Here is a 27,649-nt window from a genome sequence, read left to right on the forward strand (position 1 = left end):
AATTTGGTATCAACCTAGGACCTACAAATCTTTGGTGAATCTACTTGAGGGAAATACTTTGTGCACCATCCGTAATGATCGACTCCGTATAAAATCGGATGCAGTGTGAAAAAAAAATTTTTTTTTTTCACCGGCCTCATGCAACAGCCAATCACCATGATGGTCTGCGGAGAGCTGCACCCGCTGCGGTGCACAAAGTATTCTCTCCTTGAATAGGCTCAGAAGCTATTGGGCCTTTGGCACTTTGCAACATGTTTTCCTCGATGCTCCTCTCTATTCCATGAGTAGTTTTCAGGATGCCAATTAGTCAAAACCTTAGGGGATCCACCACGTACCATCTTACATTTGTTGCCGCCCATGTGAGATGGCAAAATGAAAAAAAAAGGATGTGGAGGGTGGGCCTTGCTGGTTTTGTGTGTACCGAAAACAAGTGCAAGATCATGGTCAAGAAGTCTATTATCCAAGATTACCGGGGAGAGTATTAGATATTAGGATGCATTTGCTGTGTGAGAGTTGGAAGCTAGGATGAGGATGAATAACTTCATATTTTATCGTTTAGTTGAAAGAAATCTTATTTTCATTCTAATTTTATGGAAGAATGAAAATACTCCAACCTTTCAAATTAAATTTTTATTTTTTTTAATATTTAAATTTTATTTTGATTTTAATTTTGGTCACAATTTGAATATTTCGAACGGTATGATCATTTCGATTTTTATTCTAATTTATTTTAATTTTGATTTTGATCGTGAATCAAATATGTCCTTGATTTTGCACTATTTTAGCATGCTACGGCCACACAAATTTGATAAAGGCTGCGGAACCGATCATATGTATGTGAGTGAGGTACAATTCAAGGGCCATTCTTTTGTGAATAAAAAATTTATTTGACAATTTATATTTATCCAAATAAATATTTTTTAAGCAATATTTGGACAAAAAAATAATCTACTATATTTTTTTATGCATGAAAAAGTAACTTTAAAATTTATTACACATATTCTTTTGCATTACTATTTTTTCGATAAATTACTAAAAATTATTCATATTTTTCATAATATATTTTACACATACTTTTTATAATATTTTTTATACTTTTTAACTTGAAAAAATTGATAATTAATTATTGAGTATTGAACGTTGGAGATTTTGAAAATGAGGACGAGATATCTTAGAAATAAAATTAAATGTCTGTTTTACTGAGTAATAAAAAATAATTTAATCATTTTTTAGATATATAAAATTTTCTTCTATTTTATGAATAAATATTATTTAAGATAAAATAAATTATCGATTTTTAAAAATATAAAAAAATTGATAAATTAATCAATAAAAAAATTAAATATTTATTCATAAAATAACGTACACTAACAGCACCACCTCAAACATATCAAGCTCCCTGCATGGACGGCTCGGATCTCTAAAACAGCATTTTTCAGCATTATTCCAGGTGAAAATGAAATGTTGGACGCATTACTTGGTGCAATGAGACCACAACGTCCAAAACGCTTCTTCCCGGCTAAAACCGAACGGCCGTCACACACGTGCCACTGGAGTTCTTTTCCCAAATAATACGAAAAAAAAACTTTTTTACCAAAATATATCAAAACGAAACTTATTTACCAAACTAATGCAAAAGGTAAAAACGCCATTTTGAATGGCGTTTTTTCCCCTTCCACGTCAGCCCCTGTTTCCACGCTGGCATTGCCCGAAGAAAAAAAAAAATAGAAAAACGCCATTTGGAATGGCGTCTTTAAAAACGCCATTTTGAATGGCGTTTTTAAAAACGCCATTCAAAATGGCGTTTCTCAATTTTCCCCCCGCAAAAAATCGTGGGAAAATGGAAAATTTTATTTTTTAAATTTTGGAATTAGTAAATAAATTAAAAAATTAATTTGGATTGAAATATAAAATATAAAGATTTTAATTTGTAATTAATTTAAAAATTATAAGAAAAAAAAATTATCATAGAAAATAAAAAAAAGAGAAAGAAATATGAAAGAAATGAAAATATTATTTCAAATTACTTTCGGAAATTAAAATTAATTTATTTTAAAAAGATTCCAAAAATTTTTAAGTAGAGGGTTAAAAAATTTTATAAAAACATAAAGAATTGAAGAAAATAGAAATTATAATTGAAATTGAATAACAAAGTTTATAATTTTTAATTTTAAGAAATAAGAATTATAATTGTAAATGAAATTAAAAATTTTATTGTAAATAACTAAATAAATTTAAATATAAATTTTTAAAGTATTTTTTAAATAAAAGAAAAAAAATACTAATAGAATATAAAAAAGATAAAAGTAGAAAAAAATTAAAATTAAAATATAAAAATATAGAAATTATAAAGTAGATTAGAAAAAATATATCATAAAATAATAAAATTAAATTGAATTAATTACAATTTTTTTGTTAGGGTATTTTATAAATGTGACTTAAAAAAATTAAATTTGAAATAAATTTTGATAAAAAAATACATTAAAAAGTTAAAAAATTATGAAAAGGTAAAATGTTGAAAAGTGAAAATTTTTAAAAAGTCACCAAAAATAACAAATATAAATTTATAATCAAAAAAAATGTAATGTTTAATTGAAATAAAAATATTTTTTAAATATATTTTATAAGAATAAAATTAATTTAATTTAAAAAATTTTCAAATAAAATTTGAAAATGACCTAAAAAAATTTCATAAAAAGATAAAAAATTGTAAAAAATAGAAATTTATAAATAATCAAAGAACAAGCATTATAATTCAAAATTTAAAAGAAATAAAATTTTAAATATTAATTGAAATAAATATATTATTTAAAATTACTTTCGAAAATTAAAAAGTAAATTTATTAAAAAGATTCAAAAAATTTTTAAAAGTAGGGTTAAAAAATATTATAAAAATATAAAGAATTGAAAAAAAATAGAAATTATAATTGTAATTGAAGAACAAAGTTTATAATTTTTAATTTTAAGAAATAAGAATTATAATTGTAAATGAAATTAAAAATTATATTTTAAATTACAAAATTAATTTAAATATAAATTTTTAAAAATTATTTTAAATAAAAGAAAAAAATACTAGTAGAATATAAAAAATAAAAAAAAAATTAAAATTAAAATTTAAAAATATAGAAATTATAAATTAGATTAGAAAAAATATATCATAAAAGAATAAAATAAAAATAAATTAATTACAATTTCTTTGTTAGGGTATTTTATCAATGTGATTTAAAAAAATAAGAAATAAGAATTAAAATTGTAATTGAAATTAAAAATAATATTTTAATTAATAAGTAAAATTAAATATTATAATTTAAAAAAATAATTTAAATGAAGGAAAAAAAATGGGTGGAAAAATTAAAATTTAATTAGAATTAAAATTTGATAAAAAAAAATACAGTGTAAAGTTAAAAATTGAGAAAAAATATGGAATAAGATATTCATAAGAAAATATTTTTTTAATTACGAGAAATAAAAAAAAAAGGGGGAAAACGCCATAGAGAATGGCGTTTTCCCCTCCCAGATCCCTTTTCCCCCCTCTCCTTCTTCCTTCTCCCTTCTCCTTCTCCTCTTCTCCCTTCTCCCTTCTCCCTTCCTGATCTTCTCCGGCGTCTCTCCGACGGCACGGCGGCACGGCGGCACGGCGGCGAGGTCTCGGCGGCGGTGAGTTCTTCCCGCCTCTCTCTCCATCTTCCTCTTTCTCTCTCGCTCTTCCCCTCTCTCTCTTTCTCTCATCCTGGCGGCGGGCCGCGCGTCCCGGCGGCGGGCCGCGCGTCCCGGCGGTGGCTCCCGGCCCCCTCTCCTCTCTCTCTTCCTCTCTCTCTCTCTCTTCCTCTCTCTCTCCCTTCTCCGTGGCCGCCGGCCACAGACTGGCGGCGGCGGGCCGCGCGTCCCGGCGGCGGGCCGCGCGCCCCGGCTGTGGGTCCGCGTCCCGGCGGTGGCCCCGTCCCCTCCTCTCTCTCTTCTTCTCTCTCTCTTCCTCTCTCTCTCTCCCTTCTCCTTGGCCGCCGGCCACAGACGGCCGGCGGTGGGCCGCGCGTCCCGGCGGCGGGTCCCGCGTCCCGACGGCGGGTCCCGCGTCCCGGCGGTGGCCCCCGGCCCCCTCCTCTGTCTCTTCTTCTCCCTCTCTCCCTCTCTCTCTCCCTTCTCCGTGGCCGCCGGCCACAGAGTGGCGGCGCCGGGCCGCGCGCCCCGGCTGTGGGTCCCGCGTCCCGGCGGTGGCCCCGGCCCCTCCTCTCTCTCTTCCTCTCTCTCTTTCCCTTCTCCTTGGCCGCCGGCCACAGACGGCCGGCGGTGGGCCGCGAGTCCCGGCGGCGGGTCCCGCGTCCCGGCGGTGGCCCCCGGCCCCCTCCTCTCTCTCTTCTTCTCTCTCTCTTCCTCTCTCTCTCCCTTCTCCGTGGCCGCCGGCCACAGACTGCCGGCGGCAAGCCGCGCGTCCCGGCGGCGGGCCGCGCGTCCCGGCGGTGGGCCGCGCGTCCCGGCGGCGGGCCGCGCTCCCCGGCGGCGGGCCGCGCGCCCCGGCTGTGGGTCCCGCGTCCCGGCGGTGGCCCCGGCCCCCTCCTCTCTCTCTTCCTCTCTCTCTCTCCCTTCTCCTTGGCCGTCGGCCACAGACGGCCGGCGGTGGGCCGCGCGTCCCGGCGGCTGGTCCCGCGTCCCGGCGGCGGGTCCCGCATCCCGACGGTGGCCCCCGGCCCTCTCCTCTCTCTCTTCCTCTCTCTCTCCCTTCTCCTTGGCCGCCGGCCACAGACGGCCGGCGGCGGGGCGCCCCTCCCGAAGGCGGGCCCACATCCTGGCGGCGGGCCCGCGTCCAGACGGTGGGCCGCGCCCTCTTCTCTCTCTTCTTCTCTCTCTCCCTTCTCTTCGGTTGCTGGCCACAGACGGTCGACGGTGGGCCCCGCGCCCCGCCCCGGTGGCCAAGGCGGGCCCGCACCCCGACGGCGGTCCTCGACCTCGTCTCTTCCAGCGGGGCCGTTGCCCTGACGGCGGCCCCGCGTCTCGACGGTGGGCTCAGACGGTCGGTGGGGCCGCGTGCGCTGAAGGCGGGCCCCACGTGGTGATGGCTCCGATGCGATCGGTTGCGATGACGGTGGGGTCCATGGATTCCGACGTTCATTTTTTTTTATCTCATTAATTTAATTTTATTTTTATCTTTATTTAATTAAATATAATTGTATTTTAAATTTTTAAATATATTGCATTTCATGAAAACGTAGACCCGTCAATTGATCAATGTATAATATTCTACGTTATCCGTATAAAATATATATTTCATATATATTTTTATATGGATATCGTAAAATACATACATTGATCAATTGATTGTCCAGTTTGGACAGTTTGGGAATTGCATTTAATTCTATAGATAATTACATTATTCGAATGATATGCGGAGGGTTCGAGAGATATTTCGGACAGTATTTTTCTTTAGTTCTCCTCACACATTTTGAGTCGTGTGGGGAGAACTAAGGGGAAATGCTGCCGAAATTTCTTTCGGTCCTTTTTGCGTATCGTTTGATTAATGTAATTAATCTATAGAATTAATGCAATTCCCGAATGGGATAGGATCTATCTGTACCTATTTGTTGATGATATGATGCATGTATCATGTAAATTTTTCAATTGTATTTTAAATTTTTAAATATATTGCATTTCATGAAAACGTAGACCCGTCAATTGATCAATGTATAATATTCTACGTTATCCGTATAAAATATATATTTCATATATATTTTTATATGGATATCGTAAAATACATACATTGATCAATTGATTGTCCAGTTTGGACAGTTTGGGAATTGCATTTAATTCTATAGATAATTACATTATTCGAATGATATGCGGAGGGTTCGAGAGATATTTCGGACAGTATTTTTCTTTAGTTCTCCTCACACATTTTGAGTCGTGTGGGGAGAACTAAGGGGAAATGCTGCCGAAATTTCTTTCGGTCCTTTTTGCGTATCGTTTGATTAATGTAATTAATCTATAGAATTAATGCAATTCCCGAATGGGATAGGATCTATCTGTACCTATTTGTTGATGATATGATGCATGTATCATGTAAAATTTTGGTAATAATAAAATAATTAATAATATTAAATATTTTAATTTTGATTTTATTGTAGGTTGTTTTGAGAAAATGGCCAGTACTCGAGTTCGTGTTTTATTGTATTATGATGGCATGATACAGAGTAATGATCAAACTGGTGTGCAGTATAGTCATCCTGCAAATCGGATGATTAGAATATCTTCATCATTATCACGTCAAGAATTATTGGATCATTTATACAGCAGTATTCCTATAGACAAAGAAAAATATGAAATAAAATTGAAATGGAGATCTCCTAATCTGTCGGGACAGTTAATGCAGAGTAAATATATCTTGGTTCCAATTGATGACGATGATGATGTCGAAGAAATGCTGACATTTCCTTTGAAATATTCAGATTGTCGATTTTTAGAATTATATATTGAAAAAGCAGATGTACCAAGCTTTGGATATCATAGTCGGTTTTTAACTCAAGCTGTTCAAACCGATAGTGTTGAGGCCGGTTTTGCAGAACAATATTTCATTACTGCCGGTCCTAGCTGTCCAATTATTCCAAGTGCTGTGATGACTTCTCCTGTGTCTTCTGCTATGGTGACTTCTCCTTTGGTACAAGTAGTGGTAAGTGCGGGAGACGACACTCATATAGAAAATGATGATTGGGTAGTCGGAGGAATAAATTCTGATAGTCTGGGTTTTGAGTCAGATGAAAATGAAGATGAAGACAGTTGGATGGATGAGGACAGTAGCAGTAATGACGATGATGATGAAGATGAGAATGATGATGAAGATGTTCAAGCTAATATTAATGTGGAAGAATCTCAATCTCATTTGCACCAACCTCCACAATATTTTAATGATATAAATTTAGATGATGGTGGTTGTGTTAGTGCTGGTCGAAGATTGAATTCTGACAATCAATTTTGGGACTCTTCGATGACTGAATTTTCTAAAGGTTTAATGTTTGAGAGTAAAGATGATGTAAGGAGAGCTGTTGATCTTTATCACATTATGAAGCATCGGACATACAATGTAGTTCAGTCGCATTCGAAATTATGGTCTGTACGATGCGCATCATCAGATAATGTTCAGCATTGTAAATGGAGGCTTCGTGCTGCATTGTTGAAAAAGCATGGATATTTTCAAATCACAAAATATGAGGGTCCTCACACTTGTTTGTTTACGGGATTGAGTCGAGACCACAAACATGTCAGTGGAAAAATGATTAGCACATTAGTCCGACATATTGTTGAGAAAGATCCCGGTGTTAAAGTTGAAGCTATTGTGGCAGCCGTTAATGATCAATTTCAATATACAGTATCATACAGGAAAGCATGGTGTGGAAAGCATAAGGCATTGGTTGATATTTATGGAGAATGGGAGCCATCTTATGCTAAATTACCTTATTATATGGCTGCACTTCAAAATGCAAATCCTGGTACAGTTGTTTCATGGGATTTTTTTCAATCTGTGAATTCCAATGTTCGTGTTTTAAATTATATTTTTTGGGCTTTCGAACCATCTATTCAGGGTTTTATGCACTGCCGTCCTGTAATTAGCATTGATGGCACGCACTTGTATGGTAAATTTAAAGGTAAGATGTTAATTGCAACAGGCATTGATGCAGAGAATGGGATATTTCCATTAGCATATGCAATTGTCGATGAGGAAACGACTGCAAGTTGGAGTTGGTTTCTTTTCCAGCTCAGAACACATATCGTTAAAGATAGAAATGGAATATGCTTAATTTCTGACAGGCATCCAGGTATATTAAATGCCATCGCAGATGAGTCTATTGGATGGAGTCCACCACGTGCCTATCATCGATACTGTTTAAGACATATCTGCAGTAATTTCAATACACATTTTAAAAATGTGCAGCTGAAAAGAGCAGTATGGCAAGCCGGAAGTGCTCATCAAGTTCGTAAATTCAATTTTATCATGGGCAGAATTAGAACAGTGAATGAAGAAGCTTGGAGCTGGTTGTCCGAGATAGAAAAGGAGAAGTGGACATTGGCACATGATGATGGTCTACGCTATGGTGTTTTAACTACAAATTTGTCGGAGGTTTTTAACAGTGTTCTACGAGGAGCTAGAAATGTGCCAATTACAGCTTGTGTTCAACTGACATTTTATCGTCTTGTCAAATATTTCAATACGAGGCATGCTCAAGCCTTGAGATATGTAGAGGAGAATCAAAATAATCTTTTTACTCCTCATGTTGCAATTAAAATTGCTGAAGATCAAGTTAAGGCTAACCAGCACCGAGTAACAGCATTCAACCTTCAAAGAGGTATATATGAAGTGCTTACGAGAAGAGCAGGCGGAGGACTACGAGGTGGAGGAAATTCTCATACTGTTACATTAGCTGAAAGAAATTGTTCATGTGGAAAGTGGAGCACGTATAAATATCCATGTTCACATGTTTTAGCTGTGTGTCAAGAAATTGCTGTACATTTTAGTGGTTTTGTGGATGATGCATATACAATTACAGCATATATGAATGCTTGGACCGGTAATTTCAATCCACTACCACATGAAGATTATTGGATGCATACACGTATGTTCAAATGCATGCCTGATCATCATCGTTTGAGACCGAAGCAGAAAGGTAGACCAAAGTCAACGAGACTACGAAATGAGATGGATGATAGGCAAATAAGAAATAAGAATCACTGTGGTATTTGTAGGGAACAGGGTCATGATCGTCGTCGCTGTCCTAGGATAGTTCAACATACTTCAACTTCAAGCAGCGGAAGAATTTGAAAGCTTTGAAAATTTATTTTTGTCAGTGTTTTATGAATTACTGCGAGATTGTATTTGAATTTACGTGTGTAATATGTTGGGATGAACTGAATTTTGTGTTTAAGTTGTATTGTGTGATAATATTATATTTAAAAAAAAAATTTAAAATATTGTTTTACTTTTTTTAATATATCTGTGATAATTTTGCTTGAGGCAGCGTATTATGGCTTACGATCCACGATATTCCGGTCCTCGAGACAGCAGTATTCTTACATTGCAGGAGCATCATCGATCGCAGACTATTTTAAATGGCGGCGTAAGTATTACAATCTTTTTTACTCTTTAAATTCTCATTTTAAAAATCATATACGTTATCTAATTATTATATTTTATTACAGGAGTCCAGACATCTTCGTCTACGACGATCCGATGCAGATTTCTGGAGGACAGAGGATATCCCACGTAGAGTGTTAGATTATTTACGATATCTGGGATTTTATGGAGTATATCGGATCGGTCGTATACAGATGGACGTTGGTCTTATTACTGCTTTGCTTGAGAGATGGCGTCCAGAGACACACACATTTCATCTTCCATTTGGTGAGGCGACCATCACTTTACAGGATGTCAGCATCCTTACTGGACTACCAGTTGATGGAGATCCAGTTACCGGAGTTGATCCCGCACTTACCATTCCGGAGTGGCAGGCTTTGTGCTTGCGATTGTTAGGGTTTGAGCCCGACGCACATTTTTTCGATCATTCACGACTCAGGATTGAGTGTTTGGATGATCGTTATCGTCATTTTCATATTGCGGATGATGCATCGGAGGAGATGGTGCAGCAGTATGTTAGGGGTCAGGTGCTGCGATTGTTAGGTGGTGTCCTGTTACCTGATACTTCATCGAATAAGATGAAGTTGATGTTTCTGCCATTATTAGAGGATTTAGATTTCGCTCGTCGACTCAGTTGGGGCAGTGCAGTACTAGCTTGTCTATACCGAGCTATGTGTCGGGGGGCCTATGCTGATCAGAGCGAGATTGGCGGTTATCTTGTATTATTGCAGGTATGTGAATTAAAATTTTTTATTTTTAATATTTAATTATATATGACATTGAATATATTATTTATTTAATTTTTGAAATTTGCAGATTTGGGTATGGGAGCGTATGCCGACTATCAGTCCATTACGACGACAGTTGCTCGAGATGCCATCAGAGCAGCAGGATCCTGATGTTCCATTCAGACTAGACGGTCCATTAGGATACAGGTATCGAAATATTATTATTTTTATTTAAATTTTTTTTTTAAAATTTATTTAATATTAGTACATTGTGAAACAGATGGAACGTTGCATTCAACGTTCATCACGTATCGACAAGAGTGGCACGGGTTTATAGGTGCCAGTTGGATACATTAGTTGATACATCTAGACGGGTAAATTTTAAATTTTTTACAAATATCAATTTACAGTATTCATAATCTAAATTTTTATTAATTTTTTTTATTTTAATTATATTATATCAGTTTTTGTGGAAGCCATATACAGATGGGATATTGGCTATACTGCCGCAGATGTGTACAGTTGGACACGACATATGGACTGCTAGGGTGCCGCTTATTTGTTTTGATGTGGTAGAATGGCATCTTCCCGATCGTGTCCTGCGGCAGTTTGGTCAGATTCAGGGCATCCCAGAGCAGTTTGATACCAGTCAGGGACTTCATCGTATTGATCGACGAGGGAGAGCTCGTATCGACTGGCGTATCAGACATGCACAGTACATCGATATTTGGGATGCACGTCGAGATCACATTGTTCATGGTGATCCTATTTTGAGAGGTCGTTCATATACTGATGACTACATGGCTTGGTTTTTTAGCATTACAGTGCGAGTCATTGGACAGTCTCAGTATGCAGTTTCTGGATACGAGGGCGAGAGTTCTACTGTACGTCTTTTGGTAAGATTACGAAAATTACTTCATGTTATTTGTGTTATATTTTTGTTTTATATTGTACACTATACTGATTGTTTTATACTAACTGTTCTATTTCTACGTTATAGACTGATTCTGTGTCCGAACTCGTATTGGACACTCGTCGTGCTTTATCTACGACTGATGAGGACGAGCGGATTCAGATACTGCGGGAGATGGAGAGAACAGGTTCCGGAGCATTGAGGGCGATTGGTGTTGATCCACATACCTGTGCGCCTTGGTATGGAGCAGTTCGGACGCCAGATATGAGTTATACGCCGTCACCATATGCTTCACATATGCCATCACCGCATATTCCGCATATGTCATCATTCGATGCTGCACAGATGCCACCGCTTTTTCATCCACAGATGGCAGCGTCTTCTTCGTCCTACATCCCCCAGATGCCATCACCGGGTACCAGTTGGCCACATGAGTATGATACTTTTTTTTCAGGTCCATCCGTGTATCCAGATGAGAGAGTTGAACGGGTCTCTCAGTCCGTAGATGATCCGACAGCATCAGTTATTCCTGAGCAGCATGATCAGCAGATCTCCTCCACTGATATAGGAGAGGAGCCATCACAGCAGGAGCAGCCGACGAGGACCTTCCTGAGAAGGTCCAAGCGACCACGGGCGCCGCGACGTCCTTGTGGGACTTAGTCTTTATTGTATTTGTATTTAGTATTTTTACATTTTTGTTGTACTATTTTTTTTGGATATATTTAACATTTTGATTCTATTGAATAATATTAAATATTGATTTCATTTTATATTATTTAATTTTAAATTATTGGATATTATGATTTGTGCATATGGATACACATACTCGAACGTGTCTCAGAATATTAGGAGAGAAAATGTTATGCCGGCTGGCCGTACTTCCCGGGGGCGAACCCCGCATCCCGATGGCCACGGCGGGCTCCCGCGCCCCGACGGCGGTCCTCAGCCCCCGTCTCTTCCGGCGGTGGGTCCCGTCTCGATTGGTTGTGGGTCCAGAGCAGTTTGATACCAGTTAGGGACTTCATCGTATTGATCGACGAGGGAGAGTTCGTATCGACTGGCGTATCAGACATGCACAGTACATCGATATTTGGGATGCACGTCGAGATCTTATTGTTCATGGTGATCATATTTTGAGAGGTCGTTCATATACTGATGACTACATGACTTGATTTTTTAGCATTATGGTGCGAGTCATTGGACAGTCTCAGTATGCAGTTTCTGGATACGAGGGCGAGAGTTCTACTGTACGTCTTTTGGTAAGATTATGAAAATTACTTCATGTTATTTGTGTTATATTTTTGTTTTATATTGTACACTATACTGATTGTTTTATACTAACTGTTCTATTTTTATTTTATAGACTTATTCTATGTCGGATCTCGTGTTGGACGCTCGTCGTGCTTTATCTACGACTGATGAGGACGAGCGGATTCAGATACTGCGGGAGATGGAGAGAACAGGTTCCGGAACATTTGTGGCGATTGGTGTTGATGCACATACCTGTGCGCTTTGGTATGGAGCAGTTCGGGCGCTAGATATGAGTTATACGCCGTCACCATATGCTTCACATATGCCATCACCGCATATGTCATCATTTGATGCTGCACAGATGCCACCGCCTTTTCATCTACAGATGGCAGCGTCTTCTTCTTCGTACATCCCCCAGATGCCATCATCGGGTACCAGTTGGCCACATGAGTATGATACTTTTTTGAGAGGCATCCATCCGTGTATCCAGATGAGAGAGTTGAACGGGTCTCTCAGTCCGTAGATGATCCGACAGACGATCATGGGCGCCGCGACGTTCTTGTGGGACTTAGTCTTTATTGTATTTGTATTTAGTATTTTTTCATATTTGTTGTATTTTTTTTTTTACGTTTGACATTTTTATTCTATTGAATAATATTAAATATTGATTTTATTTTATATTATTTAATTTTAAATGATTGGATATTATGATTAGTGCATATGGATACACATACTCGAACGTGTCTCAGAATATTAGGAGAGAAAATGTTATGCTGAAAGGATTATAAAAATTATAACGTAAATAATAATATATCAAATGTTGCTCTTTTAATTAAATTTTAGAAAAAATAAGTCTATTTTTAAGTAAAAAAAAAGAATACGTAATAGAATGCTAAAAAGATAAAAATAAAAAAAATTTGAAATTATAATTTGAAATGATAAAATTTTTAAAATAATTTTTAAAGAAAATATCATAAAAAAATTATTAAAATAATAATAAAATAAGAATTATAATTATAAATTTTAAAAAAAATTAATTTTAATTTAAATTAGAAAATATCATTTTAATTATTATTTTTATTATTTAATTAAATTTATTTATTAAATAATTATAAATAGATAACTAAAGATATTAAAAAAAATAAAAAATAAAAAAAAAGAGAAAACGTCATTCTCTCCCCTCCCCAAACCCCTTTTTCCCCTCCTTCTCCCTTCTCCTTCTCCCTTCTCGATCTTCTCCTTCTTCCTTTACAAATTTAAGTAAAGGAAAAGAATACATAATATATCATAAAAATGAAAGAAAACTAATATTATATTTTTAAATTATAAAAATTACAAATTAAATTAAAAAATATATCATAAAAAAAGTAAATAAAAGATAAAAAATGGTAATAAAATAGAAATTATAATTTAAAACAAAAAATTATCTTTAATTTCAATTAAAAATTATCATTCAAATTACTATCCTCATTAAAAAATTTAATAAATTAAAAAAAATAATTAAACAAATTATGAAAAAAAATTTAAAAAATTTAGAAAAAAGAAAAAGAATAAAAAAACACCGAAGGAAACGGCGTTTTCTCCTTTCCCCCCTTCTTCTCTCCTTCTCCCTCTTCTTCTTTCTCCCTCCGACAGCACGACGGTGAGCTGCCTCCTCTCTCCCTCTTCCTCTCTCTTTCTCTATTTAAAAAATTTAAAAAATAAAAATTACCAGAAAGAAAGTCAAGGGATCGACTCACAGAGTGTCGCAGTCAAAAATTTTGCGTGCCGTTAAACTCTTTTAGCCATTAGTCGATTCATGGGGTCGACTAAAAAATATAAATCTACTTTTCTTACAATTTTTTATATTATGTATTTGTAATCTTTTAATAAATAAATTAAATGAAATAATGAAAATAATAATTTAAATGATAATTTTTTATTTAAATTAAAATTAAATTTCTTTAAAATTTATAATTATAATTCTTATTTTATTGTTATTTTTTTATTTTCCTATGATACTTTTTTTTATTTATTTTAAAATAGTTATCATTTGAAATTATAATTTCATTTCTCTTCCATTTTTTTCTTTTTAGCATTCTATTACGTATTCTTTTTTTTAATTAAAAAATTATTATTTTTTCTAAAGTTCAATTTACAAAATGGCATTTTTAAAGACTTATTTTATTTTTATAAAATTTTTTTAGCCTATTTTTAAAATTTTTTTGAATCTTTTTTTAATTTATTATTTTTTATTTGAGAAAGTAATTTGAAATAATATTTTAATTTCAATTTATCTTTAAAATTTTATTCTTTTTTATTTTTACATTATAATTCTTTTTTTTTATTTTTTAAAAATTTTATAATTTTTAATTTTCTTAAAAATTTTGAAGACAAGTATTTCGAACGATGATTTTCAATTTAATTTTAAATTTTTATTTCTTTCATATTTTTTTCTCTTTTTTTATTTTCTATGATATTTTTTTTTTAATTTCTTAAGATTTTTTTGGACATCTTTTAAAAAAAATTTGAAATAAAAAATCTAAATTAATTTTTTTAATGAATTACAAATTCAAATCTTTATATTTTAAAATTCAATCAAAATTAAAATTTTTAATTTATTTACTAATTTCAAATTTTAAAAAACAAAATTTTCCATTTTCCCACGATTTTTTCCTTTATTTTTGGGTGAGAAAATTGGAAAACGGCATTTTGAATGGCGTTTTTAAAAACGCCATTCAAAATGGCGTTTTTAAAAGCGCCATTTGGAATGGCGTTTTTAAAAGCGCCATTCCAAATGGCGTTTCTTCTTCTTTTTTTTTTTTTGGGACGATGCCACCGTGGAAATGGGGAGTGACGTGGCAGGGGAAAAACGCCATTCAAAATGGCGTTTTTCCCTCTTACATCATTTTGGTAAATAAGTTTGGTTTGAATATATTTTGGTAAAAAAGTTTTTTTTTTATATTATTCGAGAAAAGAGCTCCGTGCCACTGTGACGATCTCGCCCATCCGAAGGAAGCAAGTTAGATGTATGGTGTATTCCCATCTGCCAAGCCCATCAATCACCATCGCGCGCTCTACTCCTATTAAAGTGTTAAATCACCTCTCTTTCTTTCTTCAAACGCGTGTTCCTGCGACGGTTCTGGTTCTTTTTGCAGCACTCGCAAATAAACAAAGAAAGAGGGAAGAGAAGGAAGAGGAGAAACTATACATAGTAATGAGTCCGCAGCGCCCCAAAAAGGGCGGAGAGGTGGTTCCCGACACTCTTGCTTGTTTCTTTCTTGAACTGGGTTTTGAAGAGCGAGGTGTTTGGTTTCTTGACTTCCAGGTCTTCCGGCCCGCGACCGTCCTCAAGAAATGGCTCAACATCAGGGCGAAAGATTCCGACGACTTCAGCGCCGACGAGGGAGACATCGACAGCGTCTACGACGATGAAGAAGGTTCTTTTCTCCTTGTTGTTGTTGTTGTTGGGATACTAGAACGATGGATGGGTTTTGGTTTTGTTTTCTTCTTGTCGTTTATCCGTTTCTGCTGCTTGATTTGCTTGGTTTGGTTCTTGTTGCGGTGGGTGTCTTCTTTCATCTTTCAGAGGAGAGGAGAGCGGACAAGCATCCGGCCGAGAGCAGTGGCACCGTGCATCACTTTTATTATTGTTATAATTTTTTTAATTTTTCTGGGTAACGGAGATTTATGATTGTTATTAGTATTGTCATGACAAACTCTTAGTCTGTCTCGTAGATCAGATTTCTCGATCGATTTCGGAGCAAAAATGATCTTAATGTGCGTGTTGGTGCACCGCGCGAATTCTTGATGCTTCTTGATTGCGATTCTTCTTTTCTTCTTCTTTCTTCTTCTTCTTGTCCGTTTTCTGTCGCCATTGGGGGATTGGGGGGTTGTGAAAAGGGAGGTGATGTGTGGGATTCTGGCAGCTAGTTATGGATACGGAAAGTAGAGACAGGGGTCCCGCACATCCGTCTCTAGATGCCACGTGCATGCATATGCCTGAATATCCTCTGCGTTTGGAGTCCTGGATATGTGGACAATGTGGCAATGACCGTCAGCTGATCCAATTCCAGGGATGTGATGCTTCCTTCATATGTGGAAAGTTGTGAGGGTGGGTACTGGTCATGTACTTAGGTGGATGAGTTCATCTGGGCGATCGACCGACCCTTAATGGGTGTCGTGTTGAATGCATGGGAGAATAAGAAGTGGCCGCAATCTAGCACCTGACTTTGTTGACTTTTGCTCTTCCTTCTGATTTGTGAGGGATGACATGCATGTCCATTGATGCCTGTTAGGATTTGACGCCTCGAGATTCAGCCTATTGAGCCCACAGCGAGGTTCGCGGAAAAAATGAGTCCAACGAGACCAAGATCATCCCAAACGGAGTCGGATGGAGGAGATACGAGCTTTTGAAGTCGGCACGAGACTCGAGGCGGGGAGGACGGCCGGCGGACCGGCCGCAGGCGGCGGCGCATGGCCCAGGGGGGCCAACGCGCGAGACGCGCGACCCAGGGCGTGGCCCAAGCGGGCGGGAGGCCCAGTCGGGGCGCGGTTCAGCCCAGCGCCACCGTGGCGGGCTGGGCCGCCGCCGGGCCCGCGCATGTGGCCGGCCCAGGCCAGGTGCCTTGCCTGGGCCTGTACCCCGGTCCATCGTGGACCAAGCGGTCCATAGCGGACTGCATGGACCACGTGGGCGTTTTCCACGCGTTTCTCGCGGTCTACGGCACTATTCATGGACCGGTCGTGATCGGACGGTCCAGGAATTTCCGATCTTGATCCGATGTTCAGGAGCTTGATTTGGCTTGTTTAGGAGACCTAAATTTAATCTAATTAGGTTTAAACCCTTGTTTAAGGCCTTTAAAAGGCCCGTGCCTCAACAGAGAAGGGTTGGTGGTCTGGTTTTGCCGGAGGACGCGCTGTACGGAGCCGTACGGAACCTCAGAGAAGAAAGGAGGCTGAAGCGTTGAGAAAGAAGGAGCAGGAGGCTCTGGACAGCGACATCAGGCACTTTAGGGATTCAGGGGGTCTTCCAAGAGAGAGAGAACTTTTGTGAGGGAACTTCTAGTGAGAGAGAATTGGGTGTACAAGGATTAAGGGTGAGATCTCCTCATATAAATTTTTTTTTCATAGTGAAGTTTGCATGTCCCGTGTGGGAGCCATTTTGTGGCTGATTTACGTATTTTGATTGTTTTTGTTTTGTTTCTTCTTTCTTCCTGCTGCATCGCGTCGTACTGAAAAGGTCTTGGAGGTGGTGTCCTGGCCTGACATCCACCCAACAAGTGTATCAGAGCAAGGCGGTAAAGGACGCAGATTGCAGCAGTGGTGAGCAAGATTGAAGATGGAGAAGAAGGAACAATCAAGATGGAGATCAATAAGTTTGATGGTAAGAGCAATTTCTCCTTGTGGTAGGCAAGGGTGAAGGACGTGCTCATCCAACAGGGGTTGATCGATGCTCTCTTATACGATGAGAACCGACCACCATAGAGGTGGGGGTTGGAAACGGCTACAGATGCAGGCGGTGAGCACCATCCGCATGTACCTGACGGATGCGGTGGTGATCCATGTGTTGAGCGAAACTTCTCCGACGGTGCTGTGGTCGAAGCTCGAGGAGTTGTACATGACGAAGTCTCTCACCAACACTCTTTTCCTCTAGAGGCAGTTTTACCAACTGCGGATGATGAGGGACAGAGCGTGCAGGAGCATCTCAGCCACTTTCAGAAGATCCTCATCGACCTCCTCAGCGTTGGTGAGAATGTTGAGGAGAAGACCAGGGCGCTGGTTTTGCTAGCGTCGCTTCTCCCTTCGTACGAGTCCTTGGTGACTGCTCTTCTAGTGGGGAAGAGTACTATCAAGATGGACAAGGTCACCGCAGCGATACTCCAGAACGAGGTTCTTAAGAGGGAAAACCCATCTTCGTGTTCAAGTGGCGGTAGCTCAGCTTTGGTGGTTTTGGAGGAGCAGGAGGCGGTAGACGGAGCGACAGGAGATCGCAATGAGGGCGTCCAAGTCCAGGAGGGACTTGAGCAAAATCAAGTGTTACCGGTGTGAAGAGTTGGGGCATCTAGCCAGAGATTGCCCTCAACTCAAAAATCGGACGGTGGCTGCTGTAGTGATGGCCGACAGCGATTTAGATGGAGATATCTGACGAGGTATCTACTTCTTCCAACAGTGGATATTAGATTCTGCATGCTCCTATCATGTATGTTGTAGAGAGGAGCAGTTTGACTCCCTAGAGAATAGTGAGGGTACTGTATATCTGCCAATGGATCGAGCTGTGCGATCAGAGGCATTGGGACGGTCAGTTGGAGGACACATGACGGTGCATGAGGAGATTGGGGAGGTCTGATATATACCGATTTCAGGCGGAATCTTATCTCACTTAGCAGACTGGATTCAAGAGGCTATAGGACGGTAGTTGGTGAGAAATCTTGAGGATGCTACGCGGCAATAGGATTATGTTTGAGGGGAAGAAGGGAGCAGAGGACATTATTATCTGACGGGGAGCCCAGTGCGAGGTGGAGCTTCGAAAGCCAGGTGGAGCCCAGAGCGAGGTGGAGCTCCTGGAGGTGAATCAGGTACAAGACAGGAGATCCGAGAGGACGACAGGCGACGTTGTAAGGTGAGATTCCTATTACCGCATGACGATGCCCGAGCAGGTCTCAGATCAGGAGCACAGCATACGACGGAGATGGGATCGAGCAGTCTGGCTCGACTCCCATTTTGTCCATCCATGATCAGCAGGCAATTGCCCCAGAGCATGGGGGCAGAAGATCCAGAGGCTCTCGAAGTTTGGAGGAGGCGAATATCGAGTCGAGTGGAGATTGTTAGGATTTGATGCCTCGAGATTCAGCCACATTGAGCCACAGTGAGGTTTGCGGCGAAAAATGGAGTCCAACAGATCAAGATCACCCCAAACAGAGCTCGGATGGAGAGATACGAGCTTTTGAAATCGGGACGAGACCCGAGGCGACGAGGACCGCCGGCGGCCGGCGGCGGTGCGTGGCCCAGGTGGGGCCAAGCACGGGACGTGCGACCCAGGCGGGCAGGCGGCCCAGCCGCGACCGCGCCTGCCCAGGCGGTGTGCGGCCTAGCCCGTGCGCAGGCCCGCACGCGGGTACGGCCCAGGCCCACGCGTGCCGGCCGGCCCAGGCCTAGGCGCCTTGCCTGGGCCTGTACCCTGGTCCACCGTGGATCGGACGGTCCATGGCGGACCGCGTGGATGCGTGGGCATTTTCCATGCGTTTCTCGCGGTCCACAGCACTATTCGTGGACCGATCGCGATCGGACGCCCAGGAGTTTTCGGTCTGGATCCGACGGTTCAGGGGCTTGATTTGGCTTGTTTAGGAGACATAAACCTAATCTAATTAGTTTAAACCCTTGTTTAAGGCCTTTAAAAGGCCTATGCCTCAACAGAGAAGGGTTGGTGGTCTGGTTTTACCAGAGGACGCCCGTACGGAACCTCAGAGAAGAAAGGGAGGCTGAAGCGCTGAGAGAAAAGGAGCAGGAGGCTCTGGACAGCGGACGCCAGGCACTTCAGGGGTTCAGGAGTCTTCAAGAGAGAGAGCGCTTTTATGAGGAAACTTCTAGTGAGAGAGAATTGGGTGTACAAGGGTTGAGGGTGAGATCTCCTCTTATAAAATTTTTTTCATAGTGAAGTTTGCATGCTCCGTGGAGACGAGCCCTTTTGTGCTGATCCACGTATTTTGATTGTTTTTATTTTGTTTCTTCTTTCTTCCTGCTGCATCGTGTAGTACTAAAAGGTTTGGAAGGTGGTGTCCTGACCTGACATCCACCCAACAATGCCGACTGCAGTTGTTATTTTCAAACTTAAGATGATCCAATCTCATGGAATAATAATTAATGCTCTCTTCTGATGGCCTGAATAATGCTTTGCTGGCAATATAGCACCCGCAAATCTGTAGCAACATGTATATTAGATTACTTCTCGCCTTTTGGTACCAGTGAATTTGTGAAATCAAAACTACCATTACTGATTGATTTTATATACTAGATTTGTGCAGTGAATTGTGCCCTGAATCACCAAAATTATTATTTTTTACTATAAATTTATTCTTCCTTTCTACTGTGTTGTTTTTAATTCTAGTTCGTTAAGATGATAATTAGAGAGATTTTTATGACATAAGATACTATGGTCTTACACTAATAAACATTTTTTTTTTTGGATGTGCTTGATTTTTCTAAAAAATTTAAGCAAATACCTAGAATCATGGAAGTGGAATATCAGCTCTCACCAGAATTTTTTTTATGTTCATGATCTGGTTTTTTACCCGAAGAATAAAAAAATCTTTCTTTTAATCTTTTTTCACTTCAAAAACCAGACATCTACCTGGTGTGTATTTTTTTTTCCTGAAATCAGGAATTGGAGAAGCTTTGACCCTATTTTTCTTTTTTATTTTTTTTTCAATACACCACTATTTCTTAGGTTATGTTTGAACATGATGCAGAAACATTTGGAAAAAGTGCAAGTCTAGGTTTCTTATTTTATGATTTTAAGAATTCCCAAATTATATAATCAATATTTTGTATGCAAAGTGGATATTTCTCGTCTTCCGCTGTAACCTTACCTTCCCCGCCAAAAAAAATAAAAGAAAAAAAAGAAAAAAAAAAGGAGGACTAAGTGTAGTGGTAATGGTTGTGGAATTGACTTTATTTATTTCTGTAAATAACGAAGGATTATGAAGCACTTGAAAGCTTTCAATGTCCCTGGAGATTTTGAGAAGCTGAGATTGCTGAAACTGTCTAAAGTGGATATTCTGTTGCTTTAATATCATTCTGGCTCTCATACATTTCTATGTGGCAAGGCGATTCATGTTTGATTGTTAATTTGGACATTCACAGTGTTAAAAACAAAAAAGAACATTGTCATTTCTTTTACTTTTAGCTTGTAAGTCATTAGCTTCCAGATTGATAGTGCTAGGAGAAACACCATCTGTTATATTTTAAGGGTATTGTTTTTGTAGTATGGGATGTGAAAAAACATGTTAATTACTAACATGGTACTGCAAATGTGTTAGAAATGCTTTTGCATTTATTGTTGCATCTTGGATATCTTGATGGATTTTATGTGCAGGTGACCCCTTGGAGGATATCCCATGCAAGCTGAGAAGACGAAATTCAGAGACCCTTCGCGCACAATACATAGATACCAAAGAACTCAGGCATGTCATGGTTTCTCTATATAATTGTTCTGTCTGCATACACCTACGAGTGAACTCCTTAAGAAGTTTGCCATCCTTTCCATATCCTTGGGGGAGAAAGTCTTTATCTTGTCACTAAATCTTAAGCTTTTGCTCCTGCAGGATCTGCATAGGAACATGGAATGTTGGAGGAAAACTTCCAGCAGAAGACCTAAACATTGAAGAGTGGCTAGATAAAGAAAAGCTTGCTGATATATATGTGTTTGGGTAAATATTTCTGAGCATAACATGTAATTCTTTCACTTTGTAATGGTATACCTTTCCTATGATGGTATACTTACATATGGCATTATGGTAGTAGGCAGGTAGCTTTTGAAGGTGCAATTATTAATAGTATAATGGTGCGGGTCCTTCATCAGAATTCCCATATGCAAGAATGGGTGATAAAAATTTGGGCATCTTAAACAAAAACTACATGACCAATACCTTGGAACAAGGTTTCAAATGCCACTAGAATGGGATGGCATGAAAGGTTCAAATACCACTGGAACGGGACGGCATGAATGGTACTACACTGTTTCATCAGGTTTCCGCTGCTGGTAGAATGTGCTGGTATGTAACGTAGTCCAGTACTGTGTGTCAGTACCCAGAGCCATGCCATTCCAGCAAAACACTGGATACCGGTTTTTGAAAACCTTGCCATGAAGCTGAGCATTGCAAACTTTATTCCTTCTAATTTTCTTGTATTGTTTGCCTCAGTTTACCATTTGATGAAGCCCTTGGTGACGGAAATTACCTGCAACAGTCCTTAGCAATTGGTCCATTGACCTAAACACGCTTTTGTTTCCAATAAAATTTTCATGGATTTTTATGGTATCATAGTTGAATGTGGTTCACTTTCTTTGGGCACAATATCTGTACACTAATTTAGAAAAAGGATTCCACGGCTTGAAGAGGCCTCCCCTAAAGGGCTACCCAAGAAGTCTGCTATAAATACACTGGATTTATGTGATCTGTGGTATTTCCTTCAGCTTCTAGAGGACCGAGATCATTACTGATGTAGCGTATAGGTTGTATATCATTTTTCACATGTAAGATGTATTCAGATACATAAGTGATATATGGGAGGTGTATTGAATATTGGTGCTTATTTACATGATATGTCCCATCTTTTATTATAATTTTTTTCTTGAATGCTTATTGTGTCTGAAACTATCTACTGTATTGACAAATCAAGAACATGACATTCTTGCTGCAATACTCTAGGCATTCCTCACATCAAACCTCCTGATAAGCATCTCTTCCTTATAGAACTTATAGTTGTTGGACTGCATAATTATTTAGGGGGCTCTTATGTTTGAGGAAGCAATAATGCAGGTTATCTTTGGACCAGTTATGATTTTTTTTTTTTTTTTACGGCATTAAGTATTATTATATTATGTTATTTTTTATTTTACATTTTGATTTCTCTTTTTAAGTACATTCCTATGTTGTTGATATTCTAGTTTTACAGCATTCTCTGTTTTCTGCATTTTGCTATGATTTCCGGAGATTGTTCATAAGAATTTGCATACATGCTCTTTTTGCAGTTTTCAGGAGATTGTTCCATTAAATGCAGGAAACATCTTTGGTGCCACAGGCAGCCGCCCAGTTTCAAGATGGGAATATCTTATTCATGAGACCCTGAATAGGATTCAAACAGTAAAACCAACCTATAAATGTTACAGTGATCCTCCTTCTCCATCAAGGTTCAAGCCATCAGGAGATACTGCTGTCACTGTGGATGAACTACTTCCTGATACGGATAGTGACACTGATGATGATGAACAATCCAGTTTTCATATGGACAGCGATGAATGCCCAGCAAGCATAGCTGATTGCACTCTATCTTCCAGTTGCGGTCCTAGTGCAGATGCATGCGTACCACAGGAACCTGACCAGAATAAGCCTACAATGAAGAGGCTAGACCGATGTGATCATTTTACTTGGGTAGACTATGATGTGAATTCAGAAACGTCAGCAACCCAGCAAAAGAAGCTAATCAAACAACTTAGCAGCTCGAGAGGATCGGCTTGATCTGGCCAGAACAACCATTGGATTTGTTAGCTACACGTGTTCTAGATAGTTCAAATTCTTTCAGATCAGTAAGGTCTTTTAGAACATACAATTCTTTCAAGTCAGTACACTACAGGGATTTGCCAGAGATTGGTCCGATTCCTGAATTTAACTTGGATACCATTAGACACAGAAAGAAAAGATCACCTTTTGTAAGGATCATAAGTAAGCAAATGGTAGGGATTTTCCTTTCAATATGGGTCCGGCGAAGCCTGAGGAAGCACATCCAGAACTTGAAGGTATCTACTGTTGGTGTTGGTGTCATGGGTTACATGGGCAACAAGGTCAGGTTTCTTTCTTCATAGCTTGAAGGTTTTTGCCATCATCCTTACACTTTTCAAGTATCTCTTCATTTTGTTATGCAGCCCATGACAGTTCCGTGATTTCCTCCATAAGTGCATTAATGACAAATTCTGATTCTTTCTTTTGCAGCTATTACTTGTAATGAATGCTGTAGTTTTTCATGTTAGTCTCACCTGGTTCAGGTCATATAGTTTTCTAAATCTTATATTTTATTTCCAGTTTGAATTATTTCCTGGGGTGATGTGAATAGCTGGGGTTGAAATCTGCATATGGTGACTACTGAAAAATAAAATGAAATCTTGCAAAATAAATGAAGTGATAGTATCTTGCTGAATTGGGTGATCAAATTATAACAATATTATACAAGTTGGTAGCAGGTTTTCTGCATGATGTTAAACGGTAATATTTAAAGGACACCTCCATTGTTCAATGAATAACTCACAACTCTATTAAACATCTAGCTAGTGAGTTGGATCAACATGCATATTGTGTATAGCCTGAGAGCCATTAGGTGATGCTTATGCTATAGCAGTTTTTGTTACTATGCAATCCCTAGAGATTCTTTAATGTTGAGTGAGGTTTGAAGACAAGGTTGTATGTGGATGTCTTGTCATGACCACTTTTAAACCAACATAATATCAGTGTTGCATTCCATCATGTTGAATGTTTTGGAGGTGCAACTTTTATGTTTGACAGTACATAATTCACTATCTATTACAATACAATTTACTATATGGGCTGTAACATTAAAAATATACATAACTTTGGGCTGTGGTCCTCTTTTACAATGATTCATAAACATATAGATGTAAAGTCCATCCATCTTCTTAACCCTTCAAACTAATGGCAGATAAATTGCTTATAACATAGAACTCTGAGTCATTAAGAGCCTCTGTAAAGAAGTTAAGAAGTAAATTAGATGCTAGGAGGTGATGGCTTAGCAAAATAGAAGTTTTGACAAAATGATGATCAATGTTGTTATGCATAATTATTCAAGGGAAAATATTGATACACACAATAACAGTGAAAAATTGAATCATGATACCTGCCCTTGATGTTGAAACAACAGGTAATTTCTTGTTTTTTCCTCATCCAAGGTGAGCAAATCTGTGAGGAAGGTGCAAAGCAGGTAGTAGCCCACCCCGTAAGATAATCTGCACAACAAGCATTTCTGCACAATGAGTTAGTGATCGTCCTCCGGATTTACCCAAAGATATGCATTTTATTTTCATGATGAATGTAGAGAGGGTATTGACTAACAGAGCCTATAGAAGCACTTGTGTTACAGGATGATTGGACCGATGAGGCACTTTTTAGGCTATGGAGTAGGTTTGAAAGTAGCTTTACCAATTATAGGACAAAGCTCTTCCATTGAGGTATCATTGATCTAGTTATGAACCAAACGTGCATGATCAATCATATTGAAAGGTATACTGCTGCAAAGACCACTTGATGAGAGAAGACAACCTGTGGTAAATTACTTTTTCATACACGTGTTGCTAGAACATGTGATAGTCCCTCTATGGCAAGTAGAAGCTGCTTCTAGTTGTAAATATATGTTGCTGTCAACAGCTTTTATCTTGATTGGAAGCTTAGTATATAATATGCTATGCAAGATTTAATGAAGTGTCCATATTGTGCCCTGTATTAGCCTTGTTTTGCCTTTTCTCCCCCAATTTCTATTTTTATGATTAAATTCTTAGCAAGTCCTCATCTGATTTAAGTTTCTGTTTGTTAAGTTTTGCAGCCTCAAAATTTTGGCTTCTTAAGCCTATTGGGGCATGCCATTTCCTTCATGCAAGTGCATGCAGAATCTAAGTAGGTGAACATTGTTCTGATTTAGAAGTATATTAACAACTTTCAAATATGATCCAGGGTTCGATATCTGTCAGCATGTCTATATACCAGACTCTGTTTTGCTTTGTTTGTACGCACCTATCATCAGGTGAAAAAGGTGGAGATGAACTTAGAAGGAATACAGATGTTCAAGAAATTCATCGTAGAACACAATTTAGTACAGTTGCCACTGTTGGAGTTCCTAAAAACATCCATGATCATGAGTAAGTAGAATCTCTTTCTTGTTCAGTGGCATCTAGACAAAAATTTATCCTCCTTTTTTTTGTTATTATTTATTGTATTCGTAGGATTGTTCCATGCACCGTCAAGTGGTTAACTAAAATGGTCACTCTTGTGAGTTAGCAAGAAGAAATCAAGAATATTTTCTTTTACCATTCTTTTGTTCGATACTTAAATATGTTCAAAAATACTAGTCCTTTCAAGGAAAAAGAATGTCCAAAAGTCTTGAATTGCACATAATTTATCCAAGATGATTATTATATGATGCATAATACTTACTAAGCATGAGAGTGAAGAATCTGCATTGGCTTCTCATAGGCTCTATCCTTGATATCTTATCATGATTAATTCAAATACCTGTACAAATATATAACACAGCATCAGAAGACATGAAAACTTCCCGTCCAATGGACCACACTCTTTTCTTTATCAAGGAAATGAAAACCAACCTACTATCCTGCAAACTTGTAAATGCCTGGGCCCTGCATGAGGATCTTATTTTTTTGAAGACTTTGTTTGGTCGGTGCACTGATCATAACACAACTGGTGTTCTCCATCAACTATGTGTGGATTGGTAGTAATAGTAGCTATAATTTTCCTGCACTTTTGGGTGGGGCTCATGCAATTGATTGCAGCTGTTGATCTACCCAAGCTTTGGGTGAAGTTTTAACATAGATTAGGCATGACTTATCCAAAATTTCGTGTGCAAGATTATATAATAATAAAACAAGATTGCAGCAGATAGAACGTCTTGTTGGAAATAAACTAATTGAAGAAATAATACACTTCAAATGCTTAAAATACTCTTTTGTAAAACCCCTTTTGCTGTTTTTTTTTTGGGTGGCATAACACAAAATGGCTAAATAAATTTCAAATTCTGTAAATTATCTTTTAGAGAAAAAACATCCTGAATAGGCTTCATCAGTGGATGGTGACACTCCTTATGTGGGCATGTGGATTTTATGTCTTTGATGCAGCCAAAAATCTTTTGAGAATCTGTTCAAATCTTCCTTCTATATATTTACATTTTTCTCATGTGCTTCTCCAACTTCCTTGAAGTATATGTCTTTTCTAACTACTTAATATTTTGCAGAAGAATTTTCTGGCTTGGAGATCTAAATTATCGCTTTGATTTATCATATGAAAGAACACATGAACTTATCTGCAAAAAAGATTGGTCTAGGTTGGCCGAAAAGGATCAGGTAACCTTTTCTTTGTTTTCTTCATTACAAAATATTTGTCATTATTATGAACATCCAAATTATTTATTGACCCAAAAGTTTTCAAGCCTGTTCAAGTCCAAATTGTTGGCCAAAATAAAATATTTCAACCTCTTGTTTTTATGATTAAAGCCTCTTGTAGCCTCAGTCACATCCTACATGGACAACTACTGTCTTCGGCTATGGTATAAACAATGGCCCTAAGAACTAGCTTCGGATAAACTGATATAACCATGGAGGTATCGTTCTAGGATCTTGGGTTGATAATAGAAGAAAATAATAAGAGGAGAACATACAAGGTGAAAAATAGTGACATAAGGAAAAAAAAGTACTAAAATAAGTTTTTTTATGGATAAAATATTGTACAGAGCTTAATATCTTTTGATGTGCCTGTATGATTCTTAAGTCTTAGCTGTATATTTTTGAGTTGGAAATGAACTAAATACTACCATAACTGACACAGAACCCTTTGATATTTAATATGATTAAGTGCACTTCAGAAGGTCCATATAACCTCTTCATGCTCCCAACAAATTTGACTTTCTTTTAGGAGGATTAGAAGACTTTCAACTTGTTTCTTTAGAATTAGATGCTCTTTCTCAACCTTCTCCACAATGTATCTTAATATTGACCTGCAAGCCATATTCCATGCAGCCAGGTGGGGTTTTAGCTTATGGATCTAAATGTGATCCATCATATCCGGAAATTTTTGCTAATACTGATGCCAACCTTTTCTTGGTGTTGTAATTTTCATCAAGCCAATTTTTAACGGGCTTGCCATAGAAAAA

The 27,649-nt window shown here is 38.3% G+C and overlaps 2 protein-coding genes across 2 annotated transcripts in view; both read left to right on the top strand.

The window, feature by feature from the left end:
• The window catches only part of LOC105040349 (type I inositol polyphosphate 5-phosphatase 1), a 37,333-nt gene that overhangs the window by 6,198 nt on the left and 3,486 nt on the right, over positions 1-27,649 (top strand). The window contains 10 exon segments of the mRNA XM_073254866.1: positions 1,440-1,543; positions 14,970-15,008; positions 15,145-15,236; positions 15,315-15,426; positions 21,081-21,168; positions 21,310-21,414; positions 22,737-23,203; positions 23,206-23,546; positions 25,441-25,625; positions 26,735-26,843. Coding sequence (XP_073110967.1) covers positions 1,462-1,543; positions 14,970-15,008; positions 15,145-15,236; positions 15,315-15,426; positions 21,081-21,168; positions 21,310-21,414; positions 22,737-23,203; positions 23,206-23,546; positions 25,441-25,625; positions 26,735-26,843 — 1,620 coding nt within the window. The 5' untranslated portion in view covers positions 1,440-1,461.
• LOC140856016 (uncharacterized) lies at positions 9,630-11,416 on the top strand. The gene is made up of 4 exons (XM_073253201.1): positions 9,630-9,846; positions 9,932-10,217; positions 10,308-10,739; positions 10,844-11,416. Exons 3-4 carry the CDS (start codon positions 10,356-10,358, stop codon positions 11,414-11,416), a joined length of 957 nt encoding a protein of 318 aa, XP_073109302.1. The 5' UTR covers positions 9,630-9,846; positions 9,932-10,217; positions 10,308-10,355.

The sequence above is a fragment of the Elaeis guineensis genome, chromosome 3 (genome assembly GCF_000442705.2).
Source record: "Elaeis guineensis isolate ETL-2024a chromosome 3, EG11, whole genome shotgun sequence".
Classification (NCBI taxonomy): Eukaryota; Viridiplantae; Streptophyta; class Magnoliopsida; order Arecales; family Arecaceae; genus Elaeis; species Elaeis guineensis.